This window comes from Mytilus edulis, chromosome 2, assembly GCF_963676685.1.
Source record: "Mytilus edulis chromosome 2, xbMytEdul2.2, whole genome shotgun sequence".
Taxonomy (NCBI): domain Eukaryota; kingdom Metazoa; phylum Mollusca; class Bivalvia; order Mytilida; family Mytilidae; genus Mytilus; species Mytilus edulis.
Genome location: NC_092345.1, coordinates 24,572,792 through 24,596,730, shown reverse-complemented (window position 1 = coordinate 24,596,730; position 23,939 = coordinate 24,572,792). Strand labels below are relative to the sequence as shown.

The 23,939-nt window shown below is 31.5% G+C and overlaps 1 protein-coding gene across 1 annotated transcript; it reads right to left on the bottom strand.

Annotated features, from left to right (window-relative positions):
- Nucleotides 1-23,379: 23,379 nt before the first annotated feature.
- LOC139510773 (uncharacterized) lies at nucleotides 23,380-23,703 on the bottom strand. Its single transcript, XM_071297303.1, has one exon. It carries the CDS (start codon nucleotides 23,701-23,703, stop codon nucleotides 23,380-23,382), a length of 324 nt encoding a protein of 107 aa, XP_071153404.1.
- Nucleotides 23,704-23,939: the final 236 nt, after the last annotated feature.

The following is a 23,939-nucleotide window of genomic DNA, read 5'->3' as shown; positions in this document are numbered from 1 at the left end:
AAGTTCATTTATCCAACCACCTGTCGTCGTATGAAACTAATTAAGATAATTATCTATAACTATTATGATCAGAGCATATTTATTCGCCATTACATGATTATTGGAAACTCTTAAGGACTGACATATTGGTATTTGTCTGTAATTCACCTGAATTAGAAAATCTTCCAAATAAGGAATTACATAATTAACCTATTTTCTGGATTGAGTCAATATATTTTTTCACAGGTCTTACACAATTTCCATCTTATTTTATTGAGTGCAAAAACATCAGTATTATCTCAACCAGCACACGTTTTAAAAGTAATAGAGTCGAAAATAGAACAAGGCTAGCGCTATTTAGAAGAAATATGTGATTGTATGTCATTTGAACATTACTGCATTAACGCCATCGGTGTGGCAGATTGTAAATGCAATATAAAAAGACGCGTTTAATCGTAGATTTATCAGCGCCTCGTGAAGATCCAAACAAACTCCTAGTTTAAATGAACTGTCTATGCAATATGTTTCAAATGATGGACCTATCAGAATTATTAAAAGCCTAAGTTTTAAATGTTGGCTTTAAAATATCGATATAATCACTGCCTTTTCCAGTTACAATAAAGAGCACATTTTACAATTTTTTGATTTTTTAGTTATTGTACCAGAACAAGATAATGCTCAACAAACTATTAGTCATTCTTAAATATTTTAAGTCGTTAGGTGTGCCACTTTCAGTTAAGAAAACTGAAATAACATGTCATAAATTCTAATATTTAGGAACATACTTAGATACTTAAAATACGGAGGCTTATCTCCCTTTATAAAAGGTATAACGAATTCAAGAAATCATAGTATCTTTCAGTAGGTGCAATTCTTGTAACAAGAGAGAGTTATTTTGTTTTTTGGACACACAGACAGTTAAAGTGCATGGTAGATCATTTGTTTCACACTTCATATAACTGTCTACTACTGTTAAAAAGTTGTATCACCATGTGCACTTACAAAGCTTTAAACAAGATTTTGTTACTTGGTCAATTTAAAAATAAATCGGAATGATGTTTCCTTCTTATTAAATGATAATATACCGATAGATTGGAACATTCACCTGTGAATAAACTCATCATAGATACCAGGCTTAAATTATGAATTGACTCCAGACGCGCGTTTCGTCTACAAAAGACTCATCATTGACGCTCGAATCCAAAAAAGTTTAAAAAAAAAAAAAATATTTATCCATATAAATGGCTTCAATGTGACTTTCCTTGTGACCTATTACCTTGTGAGCAAACATCTATGGCGTTTTATGATTTGTATCTAATAGTAATGGCATGCGTGTTGTGGGGTAAATAGATGGAATAGAAAAAGTGCATTATTCAATTGTGACAATTTAGCCTCTGTAGACATTATGGTAGATATAACATTCAAAGTCTCATGAAGTCAATGAGGATCTTCACTTAATATTAACACGCTAAAATGATGATGTAATTATTGTGTTAATTTTGGGGAAATTATTTGCACCCCAAGTCAATTGTAAAATTCTTTACTATCAGTTCCAATTATCATGTTATCAAGTACGCATGGGATTTTTTTGCATTCTGGTCTCGATTATTTCTAGAATAATGATTCAAATTGTTGTTAAGGTTAGGTAAATTTTTGTACAGTGAGCCAAAACAAAGATGCATTCATTGTTTACAACATAAGGCATAATTTGGAAGTTTAAATGTTAGACAATCGGGAAGTGTTTTAAAATAGTAATGTTAATAAGATGATTGCAGGTAATTAATCGTAGTAACTTAAATCATCTAAAATGAAAATACATAGACATTTATAAGAGTTATTACACATGTTAATAAGTTTTGAAGACTTGTTCTTAAAGGTTTTAAAATGATTATATATATATATATATATATATAAGTACGTCTGAGTCAGTGACAACTGTACAACAGATGTATCCATCGGATCGCCATCAATGATGGTGATACATGGCTGTGTACATAATGTATAATCATCATAATCATCTTAAAACCTTTAAGATGATTATATATATATATATATATTATATATATATATAATCATCATAATCATCTTAAAACCTTTAAGAACAAGTCTTCAAAACTTATTAACATGTGTAATAACTCTTATAAATGTCTATGTATTTTCATTTTAGATGATTTAAGTTACTACGATTAATTACCTGCAATCATCTTATTAACATTACTATTTTAAAACACTTCCCGATTGTCTAACATGTAAACTTCCAAATTGTGCCTAATGTTGTAAACAATGAATGCATCTTTGTTTTGGCTCACTGTACAAAAATCTACCTAACCTATATATTCATAAAGCAAAGAAATAAAACTCTTTTTTTTAAGTTTTTGGGGATAAAATATTCATAAGATATTTTGTGAATTTGAATACTATCATCATGACATCGAAACTATACATTGATAAACTACGAATATTATATGCAAGTAAAGTGTTCAACTATGCAAATGACAATAAATTGTATCACTCAAGATCTTGTTTAAACAGTCCAATAAAAAATATTTGGAAGAGTAAGTGTAGTTTCAATTGATTCGTGTGTTTATAACTAAATGAAAGATACTCCGCGTAAATTTCAGGCCATCAGTGAGGATATTAGTTTCAATGTGGATGGGTATGAAATTGTATGTGACTCTTATATAAAGCTCTTTGGAGTAGCACTACATTATCAATTTAATTTTAAATCACAAATTTCTGAAATTTGTAATATAAAAGAAGGTTACCTTCGTCAGCTCATATATTATGTTTCAACTATTGGTTTAATAAAACCAATAATACTACAGTGTGGATCCAGGATGGGCGTAGAAAGCATCCGATCTCGTTAAGTTGGCTCAGGTGTCTTCTTCCATCTTGAAATTTGAAAAAGCAGATAACTTTGTTCTAGATATTTGATGAAATGTGCAAAATTTGAGAGTTGTAAGTAATCTATGTAAAAGACTTTTAATATACTTATAGCAAATTGTGTTGTTTTATCATAATTACAGCTGTAATTTTTCTTAAAAACACCTTGTTTTTGTTTGATGAGATTTTTTTCAACTTTGCCAAATAAGGGGAGATAACTCAGATAAAGTAATTTTTATATTTTAAAGTGTTATGAGTTTACCTATTTTGATGTGTAGTGACCCCATTTTTCCTTTTTTTATCTGAAAGCATGTTATAAGAGCAATCTTCTCATATTTTATCTTATAGTTCTGATGGTACATTTTCTTTTTATCACACAAAATTTGATTCCCCATGCATATATAAAATCTGACAATTTTGCACAACCTGTACGGTGACCCATACTTTTTAATATATTGGAAAAAAAGCAAGATAAAAACTTCATTTTGACAAGTTATCGAAAAATTCTATCAATTTTAATTAAGACTCCCATGCCACCTTAATGGCTATTTTTTTTTATTGTATCAATTTTTGGAAAGATTCAAATAATTGCCTGTCCAAAATAATCCACTTTATGGACTGTTGTCCATTTAAAATAAAATCCTTAATCCGCCCTGATACTAAAACATGGAACAGGAATCTACTTTGGCTAAAAAAATAAAGTGATTGCGTTTACGATTTGGTTAATCATGGGAAAAAAATGATATGATAATTTCACTTTTCGCTGAAATGTGTGAAAATAATTAAAGGCCTAAATGTTTTATTTTACTTTATGCAAATTTAAATCATTCATTTCATTGGACACTCGACATTTCGTATTTTTTACTTACCATTCTTAAGCCCCGCTGAGCAATAGCAAAATTTGATAGTTCTATTTGCAACGATGGTTTATATCTAAATTTACATCCGCCTATGCCAGAAATTTGCCGATCTGGAAATTATTTACTAGCTCAGGCAACATCAACATAAATTATAAAAAAGAATTATTTTCTTATTTTTTCAAATATAAACATACAAACAAATTGCTTTTTTATGAACATATAAATACATTGACTTTACAGCTAACATTTTTCTATGTCATTTGAGATAAATACTGCTTTTGCCTCAAATATATATAACATTTAAAGTAAGAAATAATTAAATCATAATGACAATGAGGGCGATTTTAAATACCCAAAATGGTTGAAGATGTGCCGTTTAATTAAACATCAACATCAATTGTGAAAAAAATCTATTTTTCCTAGGATGTTTTTATAAACGATAAAAACTTTGTTTATGAAAATATGAATATAAATATGTATACTCTTAAGCTGATATTTTTAATCTAAAGGGGAACATTATTTTTTTTTTATGAATTTGCTTCAAAATGAATGTAGAGTATAACAGAAACATTTTCTTTTGATTTTTCCTGAGTATAAGGGTCATATTATGCCTTTGATAATAAAGCATTTTCATCATTATTTCACATAAAAACAAAGAGTCACTTAAATGTTTACACTGGTTGAGGTGACAATATGAACATATTTCATTCGGAAACAAATAGAGATTACAAGTATATTCATGTTTTGTAACAATGGATGAATACCGTCAAACGTGAACGGCTTAATATTATAACTTTACTAAAACCACGTTGTTAATTATTATTTCAAGTCTAAAACATTGAAGCTATAAACAAAAAATAAAGCTACAATTGTTGAATATTTCAAATGAGTCGGCTTTAGAAACAAATATATTGTAGAACAGTTCGAAGAAAAATAAAACATAAGACTGAGCATGAACGATACAATTACACACCCCAATTTTATAATTTGAAACCCGGAATATTTCTTTTTCACATATACTATAAACTCGAGGTAAGTGAGTGTGCTAATCACCCTGAGAAAAATTTGTAACAAATTGCTTCTTTTCCTTTAGAAATGCCTTTTTCAGTGGCGGATTTCCTAGCAGAATTATTAAAGGATCTAAAATTGGCGATCCAAAAATATATAAAATAACTGAAATTCTTACAAAAATAGGATAAACATATAGATCGTAGGAGAGTTTTAAAAATACTGCTCCCAAACATATTAAAACGCTAACTGAAAACAGAGAAATAAAGTTTCTTATCATTCTTTTCCATACATGTCCATTTTTACATAGCGTTTTGTCTGCTCTTGCTGTACTATAAGAAAATATGAAAGTTGTAAACTGCAATCCAAACATAAAAAGAAAAATGCCAATTTCTGTCGTGAGACGAAAAACGACTGAAATCTTTGACAGAACGTCTGCCTCTTTAAATGAACCGTAAAACACGTGGCAGGTCATCATGTCTGGCAAAAAAACAACTGCATTGGTAAGTGTACTCCAAAGTGAACTTATGAATGAAAAAATAATGATGATTACCATGTATTGACAAGTTCTTCTGTTGTTAAAAGCATGGTAATGTTTGTACACATATATAAAATAAAACAAGCGTTCAACTGAAGCAAGAGCCAGCAAGTAGCGTTGGGTTCCGGCAGTAAACAAGTTGAGGAAAACAATGAACCTTGCTAAAGATTCGGTGAGAAATAGTTCTTCGGTAGCGGTCACCCAAACTGCTGTAACTGAGTATTGGGTCACTATAAACAAATCAAAGAATAATATGACATAGATGATTAAGTTTGACGAATTTTGAAGTTTATGGTATTTCCTTAATAAAAAGGCAATTCGGATGTTGAAAATTCCAGTGTATAATGCGGCAAACACAAAGAGAAAATATTGTGTCAATCGCAATAGTTGGTTCTTATCTAGCGGCGATATAGTATAATAATCAGTACTATTTACAATTGTAATGAAAAGCATTTCAACCATCAATATATCTTGTCTATAGTTTTTGTTGTTTATTATGCTGCTCCTCTTCAAATGTTCTGTAATTATATAAAACAAATATATTAATGAGAAGATAATAGTGTGATATGCTTAAAAATATGGCTACATCTCTTCCAGGTTCATTAGTGTTAGCTTTTTATAAACCATTATAATTCTAAAATTGTGCATACAAAAACAAAACTATGTGGTATGATAAAACACGACTATGTGGATTCATAAAACAAGACTATTTGGTAGATAAAAATGCAATATGGAAATAAACTATGTGTAGGATTAACAAGACTATGTGGTATGATAAAACAAGACTATGTAGTATGATAAAACAAGACTGTATGGTTTAATAAAACAAGACTGTATGGTTCGATAAGACAAAACTGTATTGTTTGATAAAACAAGACTGTATGATTTGATAAAACAACACTGTACGTTTTGATAAAACAAGACTATATGGTATGATAAAACAAGACTGTACGGTTTGATAAAACAAGACTGTATGGTTTGATAAAACAAGACTGTATGGTTTGATAAAACAAGACTGTATGGTTTGATAAAACAAGACTGTATGGTTTGATAAAACAAGACTTATGATATGATAAAACAAGACTGTATGATATAATAAAACAAGACTGTATGGTTTGCTAAAACAAGACTGTATGGTTTGATAAAACAACACTATACGGTTTGATAAAACAAGACTGTATGATATGATAAAACAAGACTGTACTGTTTGATAAAACAAGACTGTATGGTTTGATAAAACAAGACTGTATGGTTTGATAAAACAAGACTTATGATATGATAAAAAAAACTGTATGGTTTGATAAAACAACACTGTACGGTTTGATAAAACAAGACTGTATGGTATGATAAAACAAGACTGTATGGTTTGATAAAAAAAGACTGTATGGTTTGATAAATCAAGACTAAGTGGTTTGATAAAACAAGACTATGTGGTATAATAAAACAAGACTGTATGGTTCGATAAAACAAGACTGTATGGTTTGAAAAAACAAAACTGTATGGTTTGATAATACAAGACTGTATGGTTGGATAAAACAAGACTGTATTGTTTGATAAAACAAAACTGTATGGTATGATAAAACAAGACTGTATGGTACGATAAAACAAGACTGTATGGTTTGATAAAAAAGACTGTATGGTTTGATAAAAAAGACTGTATGGTTTGATAAAACAAATCTGTATGGTATGATAAAACAAGACTGTATGGTTTGATAAAACAAGACTGTATGGTTTGATAAAACAAGACTATGTGGTATGCTAAAAAAAGGTGGAACTATAAAACATGAAAAAGGGGTACAATTTAACAAGACCATATCGTGAATTAACCAAGACGATGTGGTATGATTAAACAAGACAATGTTGTAAGTATAATATGTGCATATTTTAATACAATTTAAAGGCCTGTTTCCGAGCATATAAGTATATGTATATATGTAAACGCCTAAAGAATGTACAAAGCAACACCAATAACAAAAAAAAACCACCATTAAATATAGTTATCTATAAATATTTCGGATAACAAATATCCTTCTTCAGTGTGATTTTGATGTAAACTAAATCATATAAATATATTCTGATCAATAACACTATAACAATCATGAAATTTATGCAGTGAAACAGTTAAAACGGAACACTAAGATGCTTTGTGTTCTTGATAGTAAATTTCTTGATAGTAAATTTGTGTAATTGATAATAAATAGCAAGTTAATTCTTGTATATTTTTGATCATATGATACAGAAAAGCGTGAAAACAATTGAAATAATAAAAATACAAACAAATTACGGATTTTGGAGAAAGAAAAAAGGGGAAGACTTAAACAGTTGTCATATCGCCACATACTTATGGTTAATGACAATAAAATTAGTTTGGTTTTGATTAATTGATAACAAAAACTATATTCGTCAGTCCAGTTCAATGCCAACCAATTGTGTTTGAACATAAAGACAACAGTGTAGTGTAATACAATCTTTAAATTTGAATCTGCCTTTTATAAGTTACTTATTACTGATTATTTTTGCAATTTACTTTTCAGCAAATTAATATAACTTATAGTAACAATATATAGTTATAACTGTTCCAACAGTACACAGGCATATGTTTGACAGTATTATTGAAAATATACGATACAATAAAAAGCATGCCAATAACATCAATGGTCAGACAAATGGACATTGAATTTATCAATGCAAGTGTTTATAATAAAGCTCGTTATTAAAGGGTTATATCAAAAACACATCTGCTGGCTCACATTTACCATTAAAGATGGTTTACTCATATAGTCCGGCCAATCGGTGAAAAAAATTGCTCAAATAATGAGGAAAGCACCAAATTTTGCATGATGGTACTTTTAGTGTGCTGAGCAATATTAGCTTTGGACCCACCCTCAACATTCAATATGGCGGCTTATTTCAAGATGGCTGCCATACATCTAAAATATTTTCCAGTATTGCACAAACAAGAGTGGATTTGATGCTGGAAGCATAAAAATGAACATATTTGAATGAGTCGGTGTACTTAGCAGGATTTTGTTTTGATCGTTTTGATCTATCTTTGAAATTCAAAATGGTCGCCTTTAAAAATAAGCAAATATTCATTATTGAGAATTGACCTGAATTGTAAACATTTAATTGATATATAGTGTCATTTAGTCCAATTGTGAACTTTCCATTTCTAAGTAACAACAATCCAGCAGCACCTGCATACGGGGTATATATCTCCCAATTGGTACGATATTCCCGTGCTTGCATTTCCTATCATGATTTTCTTGATAGAGGGATGCTGCTCACAAGGAAGCTATTAAACCAAGAGTTCCAAATGGTGGAGTTGAAATCATTCCTTCGTAAATTTTACGGGCGCCATCACGAGTTGGTTGACCGTTATGGAATAACCGTTTCACAAATGATATCGGATGTGTTCCTTACGTCGTAATTACAATACCCTTCCCTTTCATGAATGTGACCTACAGAATTATACTATTTACCAGATTTGTTATCACATAAGCAACACGACGGTCACCACATGTGGAGCAGGATCTGCTTATCCCTCTCGGAGCACCCGAGATCACCCCTAGTTTGTGGTGGGATTCGTGTTGTTATTCTTTAGTTTTCTATGTTGTGTCATGTGTACTATTGCTTGTCTGTTTGTCATTTTTATTAATAGCCATGGCGTTGTCAGTTTATTTCGATTTATGAGTTTGACTGTCCCTCTGATATCTTTTTTTTGATATTTTTGAATATAAAAATGATCTTATATAACAATGTATAATAAATGTATTCTTGTGCCTATCCCAAGTCAGGAGCCTCTGGCGTTTGTCAGTCTTGTTTGATTTTTAATTTTAGTTTCTTGTGTACAATTCGCAGTTCAGTATGACGTCCATCATCACTTAATTAGTATACATATGTGTTTAGGGGCCAGCTGAAGGACTCCATCGGGTGCGACAGTTTCCCGCTGCATTGAAGACCCATCGGTGGCCTCTATGGTCGGGTTGTTGTCACTTTGACACATGCCCATTTACATTCTCAATTTTATTACATCAAGAAAGGTTTTCATTGACATATGTTGAGTTGGAGTATTGCCGGCCTTGTTGTAGGGCCAAATATTGATGATTACTTTGATAAACAGTTGGAACATGTGCTTAAAAGAAGTCTGATAAAAGATCTTTACTAGATCATAGTGAAAAATAAAAAAAGAGATAGACGTCCAGTCTGTGTTTTGTAATCCTGGTACCTTTGATAACTATTGATAACTATTGTCAAGTTTATTTCTTCTTTCTAGCGATCTGATGAATTAAGCCCTCTTCAACCCGTTTTCAATACTTTGTTCTTTGTTGTACTGTTACGTATACGCCACTGTCCCAGATTAAGAGATGGGTTTGCACGCCTTTAGTTTTTAGTTTTACCACATTCTGTATTACCTTGTACTAAGTCAGGAGCCTGTAACTTAGTGGTTGTCGTTTGTTGCTATACTTGTATTTCGTTCACTATGTCGTCCATAAATTATGTTGTTAGTTTTTTTTGCTTGCATTATTTAACAATGAGTTTGATTTATTGTTTAAGGCCGTATGGTGACATATATTTGTTAATTTCTGTGTCAGTGGGTCTCTTGTTTAGAGTTATCTCATTGGCAAGCATACCATGTCTTCCATTTTTTTCATAGATATGAAAACGTTTTCATAAATAAAGCAGTTGATACAATCTTTCACTCCGATACGGAATGGTAAAAAAAGGGAAAATTCCAAACGGCAAAATCAAAAGCTCAATCACATGAAACGAATGGATAACAACTGTCATATTTCTAACTTGGTACAGGCATTTTCTTATGTAGAAAATGTTGTATTGAACCTGGTTTCATAGCTAGCTAAAGCAATCACTTGTATGACAGTCACATCGAATTCCATTATATTGACATCGATGCGTGAACAAAACAAACAGACATAATGGGTGAAAATGTCAAGTGGCAATATGGATTTTGTACTTAAATTGTGGTATCTACTATATCCATAACAATTTCTAAATTTACAGTAACATTAGAACATAGTCATCTCTTCTCGTCAAACGGAAACTCGGGAGTTTTCCCGTTTACTTTTCAAAGTAAATGGCTTTCCAACTATACATGAAATACTCCTCATTGTAGATTTATTACAAAGATGAAATCTTATTAACTACACTGATGAAGTGTACGATCCCCTGAGGCAATTTTGATAGAAAAATAGAACACTGATTAGAGATGAAAGACAACAGAAACGTTTATAAATGTACTTATATGGAAAAAATATGGTGTGGGTAAAATTTGTAATACAATCTTTAATCTAATTTTAAACCAAACCTTAAATTAATTTACTTTTCAATGAAATTATGATTCTTGCTATATAATGCAAATGATTTTTTTTCGAAGAAAGCCCCAATAAGTATACATTCATCAATAAAAAGTGACCATCTAGTGATAAATGATCGTAATTTTAATAGTTATTGAATGAGTTTTATAATTATAATTATAAAAGGTAAACAAATTTCAAAAGCTGATTTATACAAAATTGTGTGCTTTTTATAAATAAGAAGTTTAAGACTTTTAAGTATTAAATTTTACCGGAAGCAGAGAAAAAAATGTCTGTTTGAACAATTTATCATTTTAGTCCGGTACTATTTCATTGCATCCAATTGAAATGATCATTACATATTCTATACACTCCTTTCACTAACCATATTTACACTTAATTATAAAAAGTGAATTCTTATTAATGTTTGAATATTACAAAGGAAAAAGGATAATTTTGTAATGTCACTCGAAGGTGCAGATACTATTCAGTTTTTCCAGTCAATACATGAACATGTTTTGTAAACATTTAAAATCCTCGGTAGTATCTAACCAAATCAAGTTACAATAACATCAAAAGAATATCGAACTAAAAATTCTGAAACAAATTTTGAACTGTAAACAGTCAGGATTCTACTTCGTCAGAATTATCTCCCCATTACGCCAGTTCATTTTCACAATCGTAGAAATGGAAGCCATTGTAGGGATGACGCGCTACCAATTTTGCTCATGGAAACCGATAAATGTATCCACATTGTACTATTACGATCCTTATATGTCAGTTGTATTTTAAAAGACAAATGTATCAACTAGCTAATGAGCACCAGTTAATGATCTTGTCTGCCTTGTTTCAAATTAAAACTATTGTCTGATCGGTTGTCAGGTGGAATTTTCGAAAATTTAAAAAAATTTTAATAAAAAAATTCGTGGAAGGGCAGACTAGATTTTTTTAGTGTATAAAGACTATAAACCCTAGTTTTCACACACAAAAAATATATTTTTTCAAAGATATGCATTTTCATCATCCAACTTGAAAGACTGTCGTCAAGTACTTTCAGTAAAAAAAAATAGCTATTCGAACACACCTTCTCTGTTTTTGTGACTCATTAGATAGGTATTTCACTTGACCCATATATTTCATCTTTTAGTACTGTTATTTTTTTGTGTGTTATAAAGTCAATCTGTAGCTTTGATATATAAAAATAATAGAATCTGAAGCGAGACGATGTATGAAATAATATTACTTTGTACGATATCAAGATAAAATATTCAACTCAAACACGCCCTAACATAAAAAGGTGCACTTGATTTTCTCTTTTCGATACAATTGTTACCCATTTTTTGGATTTTTTTCTTGAGTCACATAATGGAAGGGCAGACACGAAATTTTTTTAACTAATAGATTGATATGCTTTCCGTCGGTGGTAATTTTTTCAAAAAAATCGGAGGTTATGCATTTTCTTCATCCAACTTGAAAGATACTCATGTCGTCGACTTGAAATCTAATTGTTCTGCTTATCCATGTACTAGATAAATTGAAAACTTATGCAAATAGTGTTTTTTTTTATAAAACACCTCGTAATTGAGGAGAAAATTGTAATTTTGTTTGTTTCTATTAACTTTTAAAATTTTTGTCACTATAGTAAACAATACAGTACACATTTATCGCCTTCTCTAACAAAGAGCTTCGATTCTTTTGTTCTATTTCAACCTGGTTTCCGACTGTAAACAGACATTGACCTGACTAATCTGTCATTTTAATTTTAATTGTCAATTGTATGTCGAAATAATATGAAGTAAAACTCTTAGTGAGATAATTGTAGCGATTATATAACTTAGCAACGGAATTAATCTACTTAACTACTTTAATGCTTTAGTTTAGTAAAGATGTATTCTCGTCAGCCCAGTTATCTAAGATGTTATGAAAGGTATTTTTCGTGAAGCGTGAATAAATATATTATATTCATTACTTTTATCGTCAAATGAGTCTAATTTTTTGTGGTCATTCGCCTTATTATTTTTTTAAGCTATTGTTAGTTAACAACAAATTTATTCTCTTAAGGGGATGGAATATTCGCTCTTACCTTTTGCTTGAGTAAGACATATTCATTTTGCAATAATAAGCCGCACTACTTAAATTTTATTTCCATTTAAAAATTGAGCCAATATTAATAGTTTGGTACTGACCATTGATATTGCAAATTCAATGATTATATGTAACATAGATAAAAAAAAAGTCTTACTGTTATACCACTGTCCCAGATTAGGGGAGGCATGGGATTCCGCTAACATGTTTAACCCCACCACATTATGGATGTATGTGCCTGTCAGATGCCTGTAATCCAGTGGTTGTCGTTTGTTTATGTGTTACATATTTGTTTTTCGTTAATTTTTTATATAATAAGGCCGTTAGTTTTCTCGTTTGAATTGTTTTACATTATCATTTCGTTGCCTTTTATAGCTGACTATGTGGTATGAGCTTTGCTCATTGTTAAAGGCCGTACGGTGACCTAAAGTTTTTAATTTCTCTGTCATATTGGTCTCATGTGGAGATTGTCTCATTGGCAATCATACCACATCTTCTTTTTTATATTAAATACGATAACAAGATCCATTGTATCGAAAAAAGAACCGGAACAGCAGACACAAATCTACCCTCGTGATGTCATCCTGATTATAAAACCAGAGCAAGAAAAAAGTTAAATGTGAGCATCCCGACGTCTATGAGATCACAAACTATGTACTCAAGAATGGGGACAAGACTTTTTAGCGAAAAATTTAAAACTACTAGGAAATGTTTCAGTGTAGTAATTATAACATAGTACTGCTCCTTTCATTTGTATTTTCAATATACAATACGATGTTGAATACAACCCGCCGTATGTTAATTGTGTAGTCTATGTATGATGTTATTTATTTGAGGTGTGTCGGTACTTGTAAATCCCGTTATTGTGTTTTTAGGCTATTCTAAAATGTTTTGTATTCCTGTCTTTCATTTTTCTTACATGCTTTGTCTTTTTATAGACATTAGAAGATTTGGTATGATAAAACTATCCATCAAAATCACTATTTTACTTTATGCTTTTTGTGTTTCGTTGTTTTACATCTGCTTGTTTTTATAGTGATTTAAATTATAACACAATTTTGAATGATGTATCCGTATTTTGACATGTTTACTTATTATGTCTGTTTGTTTTCATAACATATCAATTTATGCCATTATTATACTAGCGAGAGGTTTAGTTAGCTAGGTTTAACCCACCATTTTCTACATAACAAAATGCTTGTACCATGTCAAGAGTATGACAGTTGTTTTATATTCGTTTGATGTGTTTTGGCTCTTGAGTTTGCCATTTGATTAGGAACTTTCCGTTTAGAATGACCTTGGAGTTCAGTATTTTTGTGATTTTTCTTTTGTTTTAAATGCAACATACAAAATAAGCAATTCATATATACCCTGTACAACATATTTTATTAAATTGCAATAAGACAGTTCCTTTGTTTATCGTCTCTATGTAGTGCAATTTAATCGATATGTCATAGGGAAGTACACCTCCGAGGAGCCAGAATTTCTAGAATTTTTGGGTTGATATGGCTGTAAAAAAATAATTGGTGATAAAACAATTATATGGTGGTGCACTTCTTTTTTTTTTTTTGCTATGGCCCTTTGAAAGTACCCAATTATGATGATTTTTCCATTTTTCATCAGTTTTTTTTCCATTTTTGGACTATTATCGTGAAAAAAAAATCACAATTCTATAATTAAACTTTTTTTTATACTTTCAATAAAGATGGAGTGAATAAATTTCACTTAACAATCTACAGTTAGGTGTTAATATAAGTAAGTTCTATCATATTTCGATGATTTTTCGTGTCAAATTACCATGCTGTCAATTTTGCAAATTTGTGATTTTTCTCTGTTTTAAGAACAAAAGGCATATTAGAATGTTCATGTTTCTGGTAAAAAAAATGTTAAACTTCTCACCCATTGTGTCAAATTTTTGGCTCAAAAAAAAGACCAGTAAGAGATTTCAGCTAGTGAGGGATAAACACCATCAATGACTCATATCTTTTTCAACTTTGTGAATGTATTGTGACGCGTGACTTTGTATAAAACATATTATTTTGTGACTATAAATTTTTTTTTAAATTTTTTAAATGCATATTAATTTTGAGATTTCAAGGTCATACAATTTGTGATTTATATTAATTGTATTGACCTAACGCTTTATTGATTTCCCCCCTTTCCTTAGCTTCATAGATATAATTTATTATGCTTTTTGATAAAAGTAATCCTTATAACATACATATATAAAGTAACTTCACTATGACAGAGACACAGTTATGGTGGAAAATATTAATAACATATGATAGTTTCATTATATTTGTTTTAAGTTAAATGCTCAGTGAATGCATTGATCTGTCATTTAATCACGGAAAACATTTAATTTGATGTATTTTATATTCATTCTTTTGGCTAGCTACAAAACCAGTTTCAACCCTCCATTTTTCTTAAATGTCCTGTACCTAGTCAGGAATATGACAGTTGTTATCGAATAGTTCGTTTATATGTATGTTGCATTAATGTTTATTTTTTGTTGCACTTCTGTGTTTTGTTAATTCTTTGTTTTCCTCTTATAGTTAAAGAGTTTCTATCGGTTAAAGTTTGTAACCCAGATTAGTGTTCTCTCAATCGATTTAATACTTTTGTATAGGGGTATACTACTGTTGCCTTTTTATAGGCCAACATAATAAAAAAAAAACCTAAATACGTGTGTAGAAATTACAGATAAAGTACACCTATAAAAGCACCTGCAGACTATACAATTGTATGTTCATTAAAGCACAACATAAAGATAATTGGTGTAATTAAGAGTTGGCAAACCAGGCGATCACAATGAGTTTAGATAGTTAACTTAATTAAATGTATTACAACTAGAATGTGGTGTTTAATTAGTTGATTGTCAACCTATTTAAAGATGAGGTCAGATGCGGTTATAGAATCATTGATTCAAACGCAGTAAATGTATTGAGAGTGATCAGAAAGAAAAAAAGAAAACAATATGTTGTCCACTCTTATAATTACATTAGATGTATGTTTCATTATGATACTTTATTCTGATTGGCTAACTGCACATCACGTGTTATTCCGTAAGCAATTGCATTGCTCAATAAAACTTTTCATTCATGATAACACGTGGTCCCACAATAAAGTGCACAGGTGAATTAAATAAAACAATAATAAAATTCGTGTTTTCATGATCATTGCTAAAAAAATGCAATTATAAGTATTGAATGCTTCTTTTTGTAACTTCATAGGATTGTAAAAGCGTTGACCGTGCGCACATTTTTAGTATGAAGCGCTTCTGCGCTTCATACAAAATGTACTTCGGTCAACGCTTTTACACCCCAATGAAGTTACAAAAAGAAGCATTCAATTCTTAAATATATTTCTTCTGATTGATATATTTTTTTTTAGGTAATATTAGTTTAAAAAATATACGACGGTCTCTCAAAAACCACAAGGCATCATAGTGGGGTTTCACTCCTAAGAACTATACATCATGGTAACTAGTGTTGCAAAATTGGCTGAAATGTACCTAACGTACATTAGTTTTGCTTATAAAAGGAGGCACCTGACTGAATCCGCACCTGTTTATTGTGTGCTCAAAGTAGCACAAATGACCATACAGCAGTACCATTAGTGCATACTGGACGTAATATTGTTTTTTTAATGAAAACAAATGGTAATTTTAAATTATTAAATGCTTGAGTTAAATCGGTAAGTGGACGATTTGCTAATCCATAATTCAAAATTGTTATGAGAATGCATAATTTTACGACAAATTCAAGATCACATAAAAAAGTGAGACTAAAAATATACAAGTTTAAAATATATCTCAGAACACGTTTAAAACGAAAAGCTACTTGGTGTTAAATATTCTGTAAAATGATTTTTTAATATTAATTTTTTATATTAAATCATTCACAAATACTCTATTTCCTGTCATCTGTTTCCTTTCCAAATGTCTGAAAAAATATAAATTTTAATGTCGAACGTTAAAGTGTTTGAATATGATTATGATTTTTGTACATGTATTTGTTGACTTTGATTGTGCGAGTAAAGCTTATTGGCAAGATCTTTTCTTAAAAATATGATAAAAGTATTATGTTTTTTATAGTTTAATGTATATCCTTATGATGTTCATCGAAAAAGAGGAGACGGGCCAATAAGGGTCAACTAGACGTGTTTCAACGATGAAAATAGCAGAGGGTGAATTTGATATTTTTTGTTGATATATAAATCGAATTGCACATGTTCAGTAATCACGCTCATAAAATACATTCATCTTAATATGCTTTGCAAACAAAGTTATGTTCTTATTCCAATTGAACATGGGCTGCACATGCGTGACCCAGGGTAATTTTCATCTCCTGAGAGCTGCGATAAGCCAATGTTACGAATTTCTTCTTTATAATAGGATCAATCAACTTTTTAAAACTCAGACATACAAAAAGTTTTATTTTCTAATCGTATACGTTAGCTGAATGTACAATTTTGTTTTTAAAATGACCCATTTTCATGATTATTTCTATTCAAATAAACTCATCAAAGATACGAGTTTTTAATTTGGTATGCCAAACTCGCAGGGACTCATCAATGACGCTCGAAAGTTAAAATAGCAAATAAAGTCCAAGGTTGGAGTGCATTGAGGACTTAAAAATTTCCTCACAGTGTATTTGCAAGATTTTTGTGATTTTCGATGTAGATTTTCGGTAATCAAACAAAAACAACTTACAACTAAAACACAAAAACATGCAAATTAACGCTTATAATGCTTACCTCTATCTATTATATCACATCAGCTGAACTTACCGTACAATACAATGAGCGATGCTATTTTTTAAATCTCATTAATTATAGTATGGATTGTCACCTGTTCGGTACGCCTTCTTTCCGTATCAGACTTTTACTATAATACGATAAAGTAGGTTCACTCATTTGTCATTTTGTAACATGATTAAAGTAATAACCGCTTAGTATTTCGTATCTTATTTGAACTTTCATCTGTTTTGATTTCAAAGACACTAATAATTCTGCTATAAAAGATGGGCGAGTCTGGTATATGGAACGCCACAGTTGTCTTATGTGGAACTCTGATATTACTTTATGTTGTTTTATTATTACTTAATGATATTTTGTCTTTAATTAATATGGTTTTGACATTAAGTAATGATGTTTTAATATAACATATATATAACATCATAACTAAATACGGAATAGTCATTACTTAATGATATTTCCATATTACATGATATGGTTTCGTATTGACTTGATATAGTTTTGTCATTACTCAATATGGTTTTGTCATTACTTGATGTGGTTTCACCGTTATCTAATATAGTTGTGTCATTAGTCAATGTGGTTTTAACATTACTTGATGTGTATGTGACTTAAAGTAATGTATTTGTTTCATTACATGATGTGGTTTCGTTATTTCGTAATGATTATTTGTCTATTTTTTTTATATGGTTTTAACATTACGTAATGATGTTTCAAAATTTGACGATTTTACAATACTTTAAAATGTGTTTGTTTCATTACTTGATGTGGTCTTGTCATTCTTTGATGTGGTCCTGTCATTCTTTGATGTGGTTATCCCATTACTTGATGAGGTACAACCACGTGACCAATTCGGAAAAACCTGTTCTATTTTTAGATAGATTTCCATGTTGTATTTGCCTTGAATGCGTGCGGCCATCCATCTAATTAGTGTTCAAATTAAAGTTCGGGTTACTGTTTCAGTTACACTTTGAGTTAGTTTTCGAATTCAAGTCATGCTTAGAATTAAAGTTCTAGTTAGCATTGAGGGTCGAGTTGGACTTCGAGTTTGAGTCACATTTCAAGGCAGACTTTTAGTTACAATTTTGAGTCACTTCTTAAGGTAGAGTTTGAGTGAGATTCGAATTTAAGTCTTATTTAGATAAATTGAGATTTCAAGTTGAAATTCGAGCTATTTTATATGTCTTTTTGAGTTCGTAATTAAATTTTCTATCGCAGAACAAGGGCTTTTGCTCGGGCTTCCGAAAAGAGGGTTCTGGGATATGCTTACTAAATAAACAATGTTGCAGTATACAAAAAAGCAACATGGGAGTTGAAATAAAGTTAGACGTGGTGTGATTCCCAATGAGACATCTATCCACCAGAGTTTAAATGCAGTGGATGTAAGAAATCATATATAGGCAACCGTACAGCCTTCAACACTCCGAATAGTCAGCTACAAAAGGCAACCATGCACTATGTGAAAAAAAATCTGTTTTTTAACAGATTTCAATTTTTCGTTTGTTTAATGTGCTTTGGATGGGTATCGCCAAAGTTACAGTTCAAATTAAAGTTCGAGTGGTTGTTTGGTATTAAAAAGGGGAACGGCAGACAATAATAAAAAAAAAAATCCTAAAAAATTCACAGTATTTCGAACATAATTGGGATATTCCCAAACCACTTAGTCCTGTTCTCAAATAGAAGCAGTATTATAATAAATTTATAAAATAGTCCACGGAACGCTGTGTATCGCCTGATATTGCTGCTTTCAGTGTAAAAGCGTAAAGCCTCGGTCACACCTTACCGGATAGCTCGCACGGACGCCTAACGGATAACTTTTTTTCAATCCGTTCATGTCCGTTAGACGTCCGTTATTATCCGTTAGACGTCCGTCCATATTCATTACATGTCCGTTAAGCGTATGTTGTATCCGTCGACGTCCGTTATGTCCGGTAGAAAATTTTGACCATGTTCAAAACTTTAAACGGACGTCCAACGGATAAAATGTCCGTTAAACGTCCGTTAGGCGTCCGTTTCGTACGGTACTCGTCCGTTTCGTTTCCGTTTTGTATCGGTTACGTGTCCGTTATACATCCGTTGGAGGTCTGGAAGATAAATTCACCAATGGACTTCTACCGGACGTATGACGGATAAAACGGATGATAAACGGATTTGAAACGGATAAATGCCCAACGGATAACAATTTTATCAACGGACAACTTTTATTTTCATCTGTTAGGCGTACGTTCGTGCTATCCGGTAAGGTGTGACCGAGGCTTATTGTTGATTGGCTGTACATTCATCGGTAAAACAAAAATAGATGTAGATGCTTTTTCTTGATATTGAGGAAAAACTCCTATACTAGTTTTAAAACATTTCATTGAGGTAATAAAGTTACCATGTCAAAACAGTTTAATTCGGTTTACAAAACTGAATGGTTTTCAACAATGAGCAAAACCCATACTCCATAGTAAGCTATAAAAGGTCCCAAAATGACACCACTTTCGACGACGTCGTTGTGTCTAACTACCGCTACTTTGATATCACAGGCTCGACACAAATCAAAAGACTTATACTTTTCGTTAACAAATGAGACACTTCAAATCAACTCACACTTAAGTCACAGGAAAATCTGGGGAGCAAGGCTCGGATTAAGCGACAAAGCATCAATACTATAAAATAAGAATTCTTCGAAAATTGTTTAATGATCATTTGAACATATTTACGAATATCAATCTTTTACTTTTAATCAACTGAATTCTCTGATCGATCTACCTCAAACTAATTGAAAAATAAACTTTTTGGAATATCTGTTTCACATGTGACGACAAACATGTTCCAGTTGTCGTAACCATAATCCCTTCATCTTTTACTCGAATGTAAACTTAAAAAAAAAACCCAAATCACTCGGTTTGTAATTTCGCGAATAACACGACGAGTGCCACACGTTGAGCAGAATCTCCTTACCTTTCTTGGGAGCCCGAGATCACCCCGATGGATTTAAATTACCAAGTCATACCGATCTATTGAGTCAGCCAATTAAAACTGTTTTTAAGCCACCGCAACTTTACCGCAACTGAAAGTGTTTAACCTCTGTCTTTCCGTCCAATTATGGGTATATAATTATTCCGCAACACTCCTCCAACAGTTTGAATCCTAGGAAGTTTTCTCTTTACTGTCTGTTTGTACATATATTGAAGGTGTGCTGCATGTTGTCAGGGTTTATTTTTTGTATTAATATGTGCTCTTTTGGGAGAAAACTTTGTCATTTTTGTCACTTGCATAAGTAGGGCGTTTCCAGATAACTCCTCCTACCTGTTTGAATGCTAGGAATTCATCACTCTGCTAGCTGTTTGTACATATATTGAAGGTGTGCATGTGGTCAGGGTTTTTCTTTTTCTTAGTTTTCCTCTTTTGGTAGAAAAAGTTAACTTTGTCCTTTTTGGGGTATAAGCGGTTAAATGAGCGGAGTGGGGAGGGCAGCACTTTGTCTAGTTTATCTTTTTCCCCGTGTTGTTACACTACTGTTACAGTCCGATGTTCGCTCATATACGTGTTCAACTCCGCCACGTGCACTTTCTTTATGTACCTAGCCCAAGTCAGGAGCATGAAGTTAAATTGTTGTATACATAATCATGTGTCCTATTTGGGGTTTTTTTTGTAAAAAAGACCGTTAGTTTTTTAGTTGTTTTTTTCACATAGTGCATGGTGGCCTTTTGTAGCTGACTATACGGAGTGTTGAAAGTTGTACGGTTGCCTATATATATTTTCTTACATCCACTACATTTAAACTCTGGTGGATAGTTGTCTCATTGGCAATCACACCACGTCTAACTTTATTTCAACTCCTATGTTGCTTTTTGTATACTGCAACATTGTTTATTTAGCACGCATATCCCAGAACCCTCTTTTCGGAAGCCCGAGCAAAAGCCCTTAAGTTGTTCCGCGATAGAAAATTTAATTACGAACTCAAAAATACATATAAAATAGCTCGAATTGCAACTCGTAGTCTTAATTTATATAAATGAGACTTGAATTCGAATATAACTCAAACTCTACCTTAAGAAGTGACTCAAAATTAAAACTAGAAGTCTGCCTTGAAATGTGACTCAAACTCGAAGTCCAACTCGAAGCTCAATGCTAACTAGAACTTTAATTCTAAGCATGACTTGAATTCGAAAACTAACTCAAAGTGTAACTGAAACAGTAACCCGAATGGATGGATGGCCACACGCATGCAAGGCACGACATACAACATGGAAATTTATCTAAAAATAGAACAGGTTTTTTTCCGAATTGGTCACGTGGTTGTACCTCATCAAGTAATGGGATAACCACATCAAAGAATGACAGGACCACATCTAGTAATGAAACAAACACATCAAGTAGTGTAAAATCGTCAAATTTTGAAACATCATTACGTAATGTTGAAACCATGTAGAATAGACAAATCATCATTACTAAATAACAAAACCACATCATGTAATGAAACAACTACATTACGTTAAGTCACATACACATCAAGTAATGTTAAAACCACATTGACTAATGACACAACCATATTAAATAACGGTGAAACCGCATCGAGTAATGATAAAACCATATTGAGTAATGACAAAACGATATCAAGTCAATACGAAACCATATCGTGTAATATGGAAATATCATTAAATAATGACTATTCCATATTTGGTTATATTAAAACATCATTACGTAATGTCAAAACCATATTAATTAAATACAAAATATCATTAAGTAATAATAAAACAACATTATGTAATATCAGAGTTCCACATAAGACAGCTGTGGCGTTCCATACTGGTAGACTTAATTATGTACAAGGTATCTTTAATGAGTTTAATAATCACTCGTAAAAACACCATGTTAAAAAGAATAACTCAAAACCATAGATATCTATGTATGGTATTGATTGTTGGAAGGATTTTGCATTCGGGGATAGAATAAACCTGAACATTTCGGAACATGATTATGATGTGTTAAAAGAAAGGATGACATCGTCAGGTTCCTCATTTTGGGTCGTTGTGTCATGTCATTGGCGTATACCAAATATATATTTAGCATATTGACTTGAACCTCGGTTCCGCTTCGTTTTCAATCCAAAGAAAACATAATAGATTTAAGAAGATGAGGTACGAGTGCCAATGAGATAACTCTACATGGTTCATTCTGGCTATTCCTACATTTTGAATTTTATAGGTAAAATAGTAAAATTTTATGTAGGAGTTCCCGGAATTTGAATGTAAACAAAGGGATTATGTAGGACTATGTTGTAACAACACTAAAACTTATGAGATCTAATGAATCAAGGTAAATCCAGGGAATTCTTCTGTAAAATAAAGAAAAAGAATAATTTATATCACAATCTTTTATTACATTCTTTTATATAATAATTTCATAGCATATTTTGTGAAAATAATATTCAAAAGAACAATATGAATTTAAAGGCATAATGGTATACACAAGCAATTGCAATTATTTACATTAATATATACAAGTAAATAATATCAATTGAAATATAAATGTTAAATCATTCTTTGAATCAAAGCACTAAATTTTGAGTTACACTAAACAAAGCACCAAAAGTACACCAAATTGACATTATTCATAGCACTCACACAGTAATACATTGCACATAATTCATAAATTGAACATATAAGAGAATACAAAGTCTTGATCAATGTGCAGGAGATGAGAAGCAGCATCTCCATACTCGACTGGAGTAAGTTCATCATTCTGTAACCTTGTTTTCAGTGTTCGGAGTCTGTCATCTATTTCCCTGTACTTCCTCTTTCTTGGAATACATTTCCCGCCAGCTCTGTACTGGATCAATGTGAGAGCACTGAAGGCTTCTTCTCGTCTCAATAACCTGATCATACTGAAGATGTTAAGGTAAGGTGCCTTTACTAATTACTTCTTTAGTTTACTATGCAAACCTTCTAAATGGTTTGTTGTTCTACATGCTTTGGTTGTTCTCTACCCAGTAGCTGGTTACATAGTCTGTAAAGTTAAGTGTTGGTGTAGTAGTATCTAAATCATCATCGATGTCTTCCAGTGCGTTAAACCAAATATCTACAATTGTATTGGGTGGTAAAACTACAGCTCTACGAACATTAAGTTGGTGAATGTCTCTCTTTTCGCTGTTTTCAGGCTGCAAACCATGCTTCTGTGCATTTTGCCAGATACACTGAGTGTAGTGAAAAAGGCACCCTTGTATATTGATTCCTGGGAAGATTGAAGTGGCTGCATTTCTGATGGCTATTTCGTAGTTGAGGAACATCTTGGCTGGTTGAAGTAGGATGTTGAATTGGTTACATAGATCTCGAATAAAAGTTAATTGGCTTGACTTAATCTATTAGGCACTTATCTATAGTGATTAAGTACTTTGAGCATTACTTTTGATATTATATTCATTTAAAAAAATCATAATTTGTTAAAATAATGAAATTAATAAATTTCTAGAGGCTGCAGTTGAAAGTTTGGGTATCTATTAATTTTCTTTTTAAATACGTTTTT

Excerpts from the sequence above, each read along its gene's own strand:
- LOC139510773 (XM_071297303.1), bottom strand. The coding sequence starts at position 23,703 with ATGTTCCTCAACTACGAAATAGCCATCAGAAATGCAGCCACTTCAATC.